At 39.7% G+C, this 11,733-nt stretch overlaps 1 protein-coding gene across 1 annotated transcript in view; it reads right to left on the reverse strand.

The window, feature by feature from the left end:
• trim105 (tripartite motif containing 105) overlaps positions 1-3,818 on the reverse strand; it is a 13,120-nt gene extending 9,302 nt beyond the window's left edge. The window contains exon 1 of the mRNA XM_056268949.1: positions 3,498-3,818. Coding sequence (XP_056124924.1) covers positions 3,498-3,770 — 273 coding nt within the window. The 5' untranslated portion in view covers positions 3,771-3,818. The remainder of the gene's footprint in view (positions 1-3,497) is intronic.
• Between the last annotated feature and the right edge of the window lie 7,915 nt (positions 3,819-11,733).

Raw genomic sequence — 11,733 nt, forward strand, 5'->3', positions numbered from 1 at the left:
CACTTGATGGAGTTTTAGGACACCGTCGGTGTTTTAGGACACCGTCGGGTCACTTGATGGAGTTTTAGGACACCGTCGGGTCACTTGATGGAGTTTTAGGACACCGTCGGGTCACTTGATGGAGTTTTAGGACACCGTCGGGTCACTTGATGGAGTTTTAGGACACCGTCGGGTCACTTGATGGAGTTTTAGGACACCGTCGGGTCACTTGATGGAGTTTTAGGACACCGTCGGGTCACTTGATGGAGTTTTAGGACACCGTCGGGTCACCTGATGGAGTTTTAGGACACCGTCGGGTCACCTGATGGAGTTTTAGGACACCGTCGGGTCACTTGATGGAGTTTTAGGACACCGTCGGGTCACTTGATGGAGTTTTAGGACACCGTCGGGTCACTTGATGGAGTTTTAGGACACCGTCGGGTCACTTGATGGAGTTTTAGGACACCGTCGGGTCACTTGATGGAGTTTTAGGACACCATCGGGTCACTTGATGGAGTTTTTCGGTTCCTTTCCACTGTTGCCTTTGGCTTGCTCAGTTGGGGATATTCAAATTAAATGACCCATCATATCACTGATCAGCTCTACCAAACTTGGATGTCTTTTCCAGTAATAAACAAACACTGTTAAGTTGTTTTGATTGATACTGTGAAGCAGCTTTGATACAATCTGTATTGTGAAAAGCGCTATATAAATATATTTGACTTAACTAGACATGCTGCATGTAAACGGTAATCTTTCTTGTTTTTTCCTATTAAAATGACAGAGCTCCTTTGGAATAATTATCATCTATATTTTCGCCTTTTCGCTGGCGCTCACATATCACTATATCCATGTTTTTCATATTCAGCAACAGTTTGAGCGAACACAGACAGTGTGATCAATATTCATTAGCCCAACAGCATGACCTAACCGTTTTATAATATCATCAGTCTTTTTTATAAAAACACTGAATGACCAATAATGTCCCAAACATCACTATTATAGTAAGTTCTCTTTAGTATCACAAATATACATTTATAAATGTTAATTCATACATGATTACTAAAGTTCCATCATAAAAAATGCTTGATTGACTGATGTTTCTCAAATGTTCTTACAAATGCGATCACATATGACTGTATCTTCATACAAATCTGTGAAAATATGATTTTAAATATGTGTTTATCTCTGTGCAACACAAGTCTGGCGATTTAACTAAAAAATGTTTTGCCATTGTGTGCTAACAGGGTTGAGCTTCATTATGAAATGGTATATTATAATTCAACACAATGGTAACACTTTACAATAAGGTTCATTAGTTAACATTAGTTAATGCACTAACTAACATGAACTAACAATGAGCAATCCACTTTATTTTACAGTGTCCTTGTTACACGTTACATGTACTTGTACCGTTCAGCCAAATAGGGTTACACACATATTAAACGGGGTCAGACTTTACTGTGTAAGATCGTTTAGTGTTTAAAAGGATGAAACGTGAACAGAGATAAGATTAAATAAGATTTAAAACAACACAATTAACCCAGAAAAACTCAGTCTGTCTAAGCGATCTCACACAGTAAAGTCTGACCCCATTTAAACATATTTATAACCCTATTTGGCTGAACGTTACTATAGTAATAACAGTAAATTATGCATAATTACATGCAACTAACCCTCAAACCCTACTCCTACCCTAACCCTATAGTAAATACATGAAGTTAATTAATATCACTCAGTCCTTACATGTGTAATTACACTGACACCTTAAAATAAAGTGTAACCACATTTGTTACTGTATTTATTAATCTTTGTTAATATTAGTTAATATAAATACAGCTGTTCATTGTTTATTCATGTTAGTTCACAGTGCATTAACTAATAACCTTTGATTGTAATAACGTATTACATTTTTTTGAAATTAATATTAACTAAGATTAATACATGCTGTAGAAGTGCAGTTCATTCTTAGTTCATGTCAGATGAGACACAGTCCATGTATGGTGTGTTGGGAATCCACTAGTCACGTGACACGACTACTGTAAGTCTTGTGGTTTATGAAACAAAAAACAATCATAAGCTTTATATCTCAAAAATGCGGAAGGGCATTTTCAAGAAATGTTTAAGGAAATACAGAACTTGTCATTTAATGCTGACATGATGTAGGACGAAGTGAAAGACGGTCACGAGTCGTGTCCTGAGTAGGGCTGGGCAAACAAAACGAGTTTTCGATTAATCGGTTTTTAAAATGTGGTCGATTCAAAATGGATTCTCAAAGGCCACGAATCGATTTTTCCCATATTTTTGTATCTATCGCCCAAAAGCCGGTGTTAGTGTTCCTCCACTGTTCACAGGCCTGCATGTTACAGCTGATGCTGGGAGATTATATGTGTGTTTTATCTTGAACATTAAATAACCGGATCGTGTTTGATCAAGGCGTTCACTGTTCAGACTCGTCCAATTTACAGCAGCAATTTTACATCTTGCATCAAAATCCTGTTTATTCATCGTATGCGTTTGAAATATAGAGTTGGCTTCTGTGTTAATGTACCCAGAGTACCTAAAATAATAAGAGTTTAATATACAGGTTCATTCATTTATTTTGATTAGTTAAACACTTGTAAACTTATGTTGAGATTTTCTCAATGTTTAGATTTTTTTGCACCCTCAGATTCCAGATCTTCAAATAGTTGCATCTCGGACAAATATTGTCATATCCTAACAAACTATACATTAATGTAAATAAAAGCTTATTTATGAATACATCATTCAGCTTTCAAATGATGTATAAATCTAAATTTCAAAAAATTAAACCATGTGACTGGTTTTGTGGTCCAGGGTCACATATAGGATTTGTATTAAATCTATATTCATTGAGTCGAATCGAGAATCAAATTTAGAATCGAAATCGAATCGAACTGAGAGCTTGTGAAACGAAATCGAATCGAATTGGAACATCTGACTCGATTTTAGTTCACCCAAAATAAAAATTACTGTGAGAGAAAGTTTTCAGAGTTGTAGTGTCAGTACTGCATTAAACTACTGTATATAATGTTGAATATAATGTATAATAATGCACTGGGGGAATATGTGTGTGTGCTGATAATGCCAGATGTCTGATGTTACCAGTAAAAGTGGCCGACATTATTATAAATATATCTAGTCAGTGACAGAGATCAAGCATATTCATCTACAATAATTCAGTGTTTTCATCTTCAGAATCATGAATATTGTTATTCTGGAGTCTCTATTGTCCTGTGCTTTGGGTTTCAGCACCGAGTCCAAGACTATTCATTTACACACTTTTATTTTAATTAAAAGAACATGGTTTGTTAATCGTTTATCATATGTCTTGGAGTATCGCGATAATATCGTATTGTGAGTTCAGTGTCGTGATATGTGTCGAATCGTGACATGAGTGTGTCGTTACACTCCTAATGCTGAGCTGATTTAGGACAAAGTGAAAGTGAAAGAGGGTCCCGAGTCGTGCCTTGTCCCGACTGTGAGACGAAACTCACCTCCAGATGCTTGATAGATCCAGGCGTGGAGCCGGCCCTGACCTTCTCCACCACACCGGCCACTAAGTAGTTGGTCTGAAAGCTCCTGTTGGGGAACTCTTGCCTGCACTGAGGGCAGGACGCCGGCCCCCTGAGGCTCTGCCAGTACGACACGATGCACCTCCTGCAGAAGTGGTGCATGCAGCCCAGCATCACGGGCTCCCGGAAGAGCTCGAAGCAGATGGCACACGTCAGGTCCTCTCGCAGACTCGTCCTGCTCCTGCCGGACGCCATGTGAGCACGCAGATCTCCAGCTGGCTGCTTCACCTTCACTTCTGGCACACTTCATGCGAAGACCAAAATGAACAATAATCACCTGGGGCCAGTTGCACAAACACAGCCAATACGGGACCGTCTGCTAAAGCTTTTCATTTAAAAATCATGGTAACACTTAACAATAAGGTTCATTAGGCTAACTACATTAGTAACTTGAATTTCAACATTTACTAATACTTCATTAAAATCTGAGTTAATGCACTGTGAACTAACATGAATAAACAAAGAACAGCTGTATTTTTTTATTAACTGACATTTACAAATGAGTAACCAATGTGTTGCTCATAGTTAGTTCATGCTGGATAATGCATTAACTATTGAACCTTATTGTAAAGTGTTACCAAAATCATAATATAGAATAGTGCTATTGTGAAATCTCTCTGCATGTGCTGTTTGTTTGGGATCCTAATAATGTGCATTTGGAAACGCATGTAAAGTCTGATGCACTTTGTGTTTCATAGCGAAGTGTTGCGGCGTTCACTAGATTTGTAACGTAAATCATTTATAAACCTGCGCCAACGCAGGAGAAAACATCAATATGCTTCTAAATATGCGAACTGTTGAAATCGTGTAGCATTTATATCATAGACAAGTGGCTAAATGTTTAAGATTAAATGGACATTTGAAATAAATCTTGTTTGGCCAATATTAAACCATGATTTGATCTGCTGTAAAGTGTAACAACAATCGCCAGGCTGTTGGAGTCCTCTGCAGGCGTTTGTTATAATACATTATGTCCATAACTTGATACTGTTTATATTTAGTATTTTAACAGTGTTGTTCAATAAAACCATATGATTACTTGCTTTTGAACCAATTATTGCCTCATTCTTATATGTATTTTAAGTAATTTTAAAGGCTATTGTTCACTTAGATTAATACAAAAATTATCCATTTACTCGATTAATCGTCAAAATAATCAACCAATTACTCAATTGCCAAAATAATCGTTGGTGACAGCACTAGATAAGTTAAAACCTTTCAAAACGCATGTGTATTTTTTCTGACTTTCAGTTGAATAAAAGGCTATTTTTCCACTCATGTATTTCGTCATTGAATATTTCTTAAAAATATTGTTAAAATATTGTGTCGTCTCGTTCTCGTGAACTCATAGCTTGTATTTTCTGGTCTCTTGAGGTAAGCATGTCGTCACACCCCTAGTAATCAGTTTTCGGGTTCATAGGCCAGTCTACGCTTAAATGATTTTAAAAAGGCATGACCTGTCTTAAAGAAAATCAGATGACTTGTAAGTCTAAGCAGTTTATCAAACAGTCACTGTTTTCATTTTTACTACTCAGTATATGAGATTAAATGAGACCTTGGTGTCTCTTACAAAATTATACAATTGTCAACATGCCATAGTTCATTTCTTACTACAGTAAAAAAAAAAAAAAAAAACATTATAAATGATTATGGGATCTGCATCATATACAGTGAACTGGCTCAGATTCTAAACAGCATGTGACTACTGATAGGCCTATATAAAATAACATGATGATTTATGATTAAAAATCACAATAGTAGCCTACTGCAAGCATGCATTACAATGACACACGTCTGAAAACATGTCCTGTAACCCATGGTTAATGACTGACGACAGTCACAGCAAATACTTAATGTTACCACGTGTATACTGTAACTAGGGTATTTAGGCAGAAACTATAAGGTTAGTAACTTATTGTGAATTTCTGTATGCTGTAACAGTTCAGTGCTTCCGAAACTAATGCATTTATCGACGAACTGCATATTATAAGCCTTTTACACCAGCTATAAACTTTAAACGTAAACTTTTTAACTACACAATATGATGATAGTATATTTTATTAAAGCAAATGCATAACATAAAACACGTCCTTTTGTTAAAGCTGCTGTTACGTGCGCTCGGTGTGGATGTAAACAAAACATTAGCCTGCTGTGAGTTAGCTACACGGCTAAACACAACTAACGTTACACTAATTACACGAAAATAAAGATGCAGATATGAAAAATATGTGCTGTTATTAAATAAATAAACAGTATACCTTACCCTCTGTGCTTTGGTTTGGTTGTCTGTGAAGCCGCAGAGAGACTGGGAAATCAGTTCAGTTCAGAAGTCTCTTGTGTGTAAGTGCTTTCGGTTCACTTTCATTATGATTCAGACAGCCGCGCAATGGGTTAAACACATGATGGAAACGAAATCAAAACTTAGAAAAGTATACCACATCTTGAAAAAAGTGTTTTGTATTCACAGCCCTGCTGGGCGGGTAAATAAAACCAGCCTAGCTGGTTGGCTGGTTTAAGAGGGGGTTTTGGACACTCTTTTTAGCTGACCAGGCTGGTCTTTGATGGGAGACCAGCTGCTAAAACCAGATGCACACCAGCTTGGCCATGCTGGAAGACCAGCTTACACCAGAGCTAAGACCAGCCAAACAGCCTAGCCTGGTTTTAGCGGGGATTTTCCCAGCAGGGTAGGTCATGGTTCAGAGTGGGGTAAGATGAGCCTTTTTTTATTATTATTATTATTTTTGTTTTTTACAACTGTGGTCCTCAAGATAAGAAATTAGGCAGAAGTACGAAATTTCAGGATGTTTCATCATTTTAAAAGATCAGAATACATCTATGACAAAATGCTCTAAAAATATGGCTTCTTATAAAAAAGTGTTCCTGTGGCTCAATTTAACCCATGCAGGCAGGATAGGGGTAAATTGACATTTAGTCAAAAGGTTCTTGGCATGGTTTTCTGCAATGCTTGAACATGTTACGCCATTAGGGACTACAGCTGGAATATAGCCTATATGATTCAAATCTGGTGAAAAGCGTCTTCTGGTTCTTATCAGAGAAGGATTTGGTGTAATTGTAGCCCTACATTGTTCCTGTCAAATAAACTCAACGTAAAAAAAACTAAACCAGTTGTGTAATATTAAATTGAAATTATACCAGTTTATACATCAGAGATTTACCTTAACTAGTCCCTTATGGTGGGGTAAGTTAAAATGCTGGCTCGATTTACCCCAAAGCATTTGTCTCACTTTGCCCCATCTGCCATTTTTGACAAAACTAACTAGCTTACCAATTCAGGTTAATATTTAACTAAATGATTTGCATGGTTTTATACATCATCAATATGGATCATAAATATTTTTTAGACCAGGACAAATTTGCTTTTATGTAACAGCATCTGTTATGCTAAAATTTATTTTTGACAAGCCAAAAACATTTTTTTAAAGTAAATGGCCTTCCACTCCCATGTGTCTTTATCCTTTTCACAGTCTGGCAGAAATGATGGGTTGTTCCAAAAGGTCACATGACAATAAAAGTGTACGGTTCCCAAGATAAAGGGGTGGGTCAACTTACCCGTTGGCTCATCTTACCCCACTCTCCCTTACTGATAATAAGCTTATAGTAGACTAATGGTAGTAGCCTAAATTTCATTGTAACATCTCTCATGTCTTGAACAGATACAGTAATAGCCAAGTGCCAAAATTAGATTTTTTCTAACGACATATATCACACTATTATCATCACACTGTAGAATTTTAGATGGAGTGAAGTCACATGGAGGAGTCACAAGATCTGTATTTAAATAGCTAACTTTAGAGTCAAAGGTCCAAGTAAGCAGGCTTGCGTTTAAAAAAAAAATAGGCCTATGTATTTTCAAAGCCCTCTTAAACTAGAATCATGTTTCTGAATTCTGTCCTACAAATTAAAATGTTAATATTTTCATATTTTTTGTAATAGCCTAGCTGTTGGATAAGCAAATGAGTAAAACCACACTGACAGACTGAATAAGAATTTAATTGAAAAAGCTTTTTCTCTGGACAAAAATACTCACAAGTATCTTTCATAAATGTCAAGTCGGGGCAAGTTGTGGCATTTTTATGTGTTAGATAAATCCTTTTAAAGTCTGTGACTAAAAAAAAAAGGATTTACCCTGAAAAAAGTGCACTAAAGTAAAAGGTGTGGCAATAAATATATACCTTAGAAGAATTCAGTGATGTCACTGGCTAAAGTTTACATGTTACATGCAATTAGGAAGGTAAATGCAGTTTTAAAAAGAGATAAATGAACATTCTCCTAGTGATACTGAAACCTCACGGGCTGCTCGAGTCATTTCAGATGCAAATCACTGTAACAGCTGTAACGTGTGTGTGTGTGTGTGTGTGTGTGTGTGTGTGTGTGTGTTTGTGTGTGTGTTGGTTCAGCAGTGTCTCATGTGTGACTAAAACATAATAAATTAAATCTACTCAATAAGATGTGGCAACAGATTACAAGCAATATTATTAATTAAATTCAACAAATAAGAATTGAGTTAAAAATATTCAAATTAGTTCATTAAAATTCAACCATTTAAAATGAGTAACAGCAAATAGCACATAAAATAGTGAGTCAAATTTAAACAGAAATATCTATATAACAGACAGACATCAAAGATGAATAAAGAACTCTTTATTTATTTATAGAAACACAAGAACTGACTTCAGTCACAGCCATAGATGAAATCAACTGAAAAGACATTAAATCTCTCTTATTACAAACCAGAGTTGTGTTTCCCAAAAGCATCGTACCAATTTGATCGTAGAGAGCATTGGTGGCAATTGTTCAACGATTAACTTAGGCTTGTTATGATGCTTTTGGGAAACGCAGCCCAGACTGACTTTATTTCTGTAATTCGTCTACAGTTGTTTTTGAGAATTAACAGGTTTAGATGTTGATGTTTTGTTGAAAATGTGTTTCCTTTAGTTGGACAGTTTGACTCTTGGCTTTTTATGTGAGTTTGTGGTTTTTGTAACAGTGTTTTGCTAAAGCACATCATTTGTTCCAATGGAAACCACAAACAAAGACAGTCCATAATCAAGTTATTTGATATTAATAGTTTTTAAATACACGGACATACAGAATCAACATATGACGTCACAACCAGGAAAGGATAAAAGCAAGCAAGTCGATCACAGGGATGGAGGAAGTATGGTAGGGCGACGCAGCGTCTCGTTCCCTTCTCAAGGAACTAAGGTCACAGTCGTAACCTTTCGAGGGAACTCGCGTCGATGCCGCTTTGGGAACGACAATACCCAAACGCCGTACTTACAATTGCCTGTTATGAGAAACTGTAGCAACTAAGTCATAAGCTGATCGTCTGCTTAGAAGCTGGAAGACCTTTCTTAGATGATCCAAAACAGACAAACAGCTGATCTGCTCGCACTGGACAGAGGAGATTCAGCTTTTCCTGGTCCGGAGTCGTAAAAGGAGGAGGACAGAAAGCTTGCAACACAATAAGCCTTGGTATATTGGTTGGTACTTTAGGGACGTAGCCCTGTTTAGGATATAGAAATGCCTTGACCATCCCTCGTGCAAACTCAAGGCAGGTGGGAGAAACTGAAAGGGCCTGAAGGTCTCCGACTCTCTGAAGGGACGAAATAGCTAGAAGGAAAATGGTCTTGAAGGTCAGAAACTTTTCTGAAACCGATTCGAGGGGCTCAAAGGGAGCCGCAGATAGGCCCTCTAGGACTATAGCGAGGTCCCAAACCTGAACCCGGGTTCGAGTTGCAGGCCTCCGCCTCAGAGTACCACGAAGGAAACGGATAATCAAGGGGTCTCTACCCAACGATGCATTACCCACAGGGGTAATGCCGGGTAAGCCGCTATGGCCGCCACGTAAACCTTTAATGTGGATGAAGATAACAATGATGAAAAGCGATCTTGTAAGAACTCAAGCACTGTACCAACTCGGCAGTTAGCCGTATCCCACTGATGCTGATGACACCAAGAAGTGAAAACTTTCCATTTCAGGGCGTAAAGTTTCCTCGTAGCTGGAGCTCTGGAGCGTAAGATGGTCTCTACAACCTCAGTTGAGAGACCAGCATCTATGAGTTGGGCCCCCTCAGAGGCCAAACCCTTAGGTTCCACATCTCTGGGTGGGGGTGAAGGATTGTGCCCCCCGCCAGAGACAGAAGGTCTCCCCTGATCGGGATCTCCAAGGTAGAGCCGTCGAGGAGATACATAAGGTCCGCGAACCAGTATCGGCTCGGCCAGCATGGTGCTAAGAGGCAAAGAGCTCTGGCAAAGAGCTCCCAACACCGGACCCTGGGAGAGGAACCAAGGTTTCCTCCATATAACCAAGGCACGGAGACACCGCCGTGTGATCTTGATCATACGAAGAGGGTTTCCCACCACTGCAAAGGTCTCATGTACAGCAGGCCAAAGGGTATCACACTGGACGCCACTGCCATGAGGCCTAACAGTCTCTTGAACTGTTTCACAGTGCATGACTGGCCTAGCTTTGGCTCTTTCGTGGCTGTGAGGATAGCAGCTACACGAGCGGGCGATAGGACGGTCCGCATCGTGACTGAGTCCCATACCACACCCGAGGAAAGTGGTTCTCTGTAGTGGAGAAATCACACTCTTCTTGGCATTGAGCCTCAACCCCAATTTTTGCATGTGTGCGAGGACGACATCTCGATTCCGCTAGAATCAGCCAGTGGTCGATATAGTTAAGAATGCGTATGCCCTGCAGCCTGAGCGGGGCCAGAGCTGCATCTACGCACTTTGTGAACGTGTGGGGTGATAGAGCTAGACCGAATGGAAGCACCCTATATTGGTATTATTTGCCCCCGAAAGAAAACCTCAGGAACCTCCTGTGCTGAGGGAGGATGGAGACATGGAAGTATGCGTCTTTTAGATCTATCGTGACAAACCAGTCCTCGGACCTGATTTGAGTCAAGATCTGTTTGAGTGTCAGCATCTTGAACTTGAGTTTCTTGATTGTACGATTCAACGGATGAAGATCTAGTATAGGACGCAAACCCCCATCCTTTTTTGGAACAATGAAGTAGCGGCTGTAAAAACCCGATTCTCTGTCGGGTGAGTACACCTGCTCTATAGCTTCCTTCGCTAACAGAGCTTTCACCTCTTGCTCCATTACCAGAGCCTGCTCGGGATGCACTAACGTGAGCAACACCCGTTGTAGCGTGGCGGACGAGAACCGAACTGGATTCTGTATCCTCTTTCTACTACCTGCAGGACCCACTGGGATATGTTTGGCAGATTCTTCCATTCTGTCAGATAATCTACTAAGGGTACCCGCCTCTCGAGACTGGCCTCTGGTATAACGGGAACAGCCACTTCGCTGGCCTGAAGCATACTGGCAGGAACCAACCGAACTGACTGTTTTTGAACCCCCCTCAGAGGGTCAAGCGTTGAGGTGACACCGTGTGCTCGCTGGAGACGTTGACAGAACGGCTGTCTGAGGGCACAGAGATGGAACGAGCACTGTATACTCAGGTGTACACCAATCCAACCCGGTTGGGGCTGCCCTCAGAGGTCTGACACCAGTGGCGTCAGGACCTCTTCTGAGCCGAAGCCTTCGTAGCTTGATGAACGGTCCTCAGATCCGGCTTCCGCTTTGAAGGCTTCGGCTGAGAGTGTCGGCTCTGCCCCCATGACTTTTGAGGAGGAGCACGGGATGCGACACTCTCTCTTTGCTGTGCTCTATATGAGGAGCTGGACGGCTCGGGCTGCTCACGCCCAGCAGCCCCAGGGGGTTGGGTCTGATGTCTCCTTGGTGCCCCTGAGAGACAAATCTGTGACCCGACTATAAGTAACTTTGCAACTACATGTCAACTAACTCTCATTAGAGTATTAGTAGACTGTCTGCTTAATATCTGCTAACACTTTATTGTGATGCTCTTCAACAGATTTTCTACTAACTATAAGTAACTTTGCAACTACATGTCAACTTATTCTAACCCTAACCCTACCAGTCTACTAATACTCTAGTAACACTCAAATGAGAGTTAACAGACATGTAGGTGCAAAGTTACTTAAAGTCGACAGAATGTGTTAAAGGGACCATCAAAATAAAGTGAAACCATATAACTATGATGATTAAAACTATCATCTGATCGACTTTGCTTATCCTTTGCAACAAATGATGTGCTTTAGCAAA

This window comes from Rhinichthys klamathensis, unplaced genomic scaffold (assembly GCF_029890125.1).
Source record: "Rhinichthys klamathensis goyatoka isolate OS25496 unplaced genomic scaffold, OSU_Roscu_1.1 h1tg000278l_1, whole genome shotgun sequence".
NCBI lineage: Eukaryota > Metazoa > Chordata > Actinopteri > Cypriniformes > Leuciscidae > Rhinichthys > Rhinichthys klamathensis.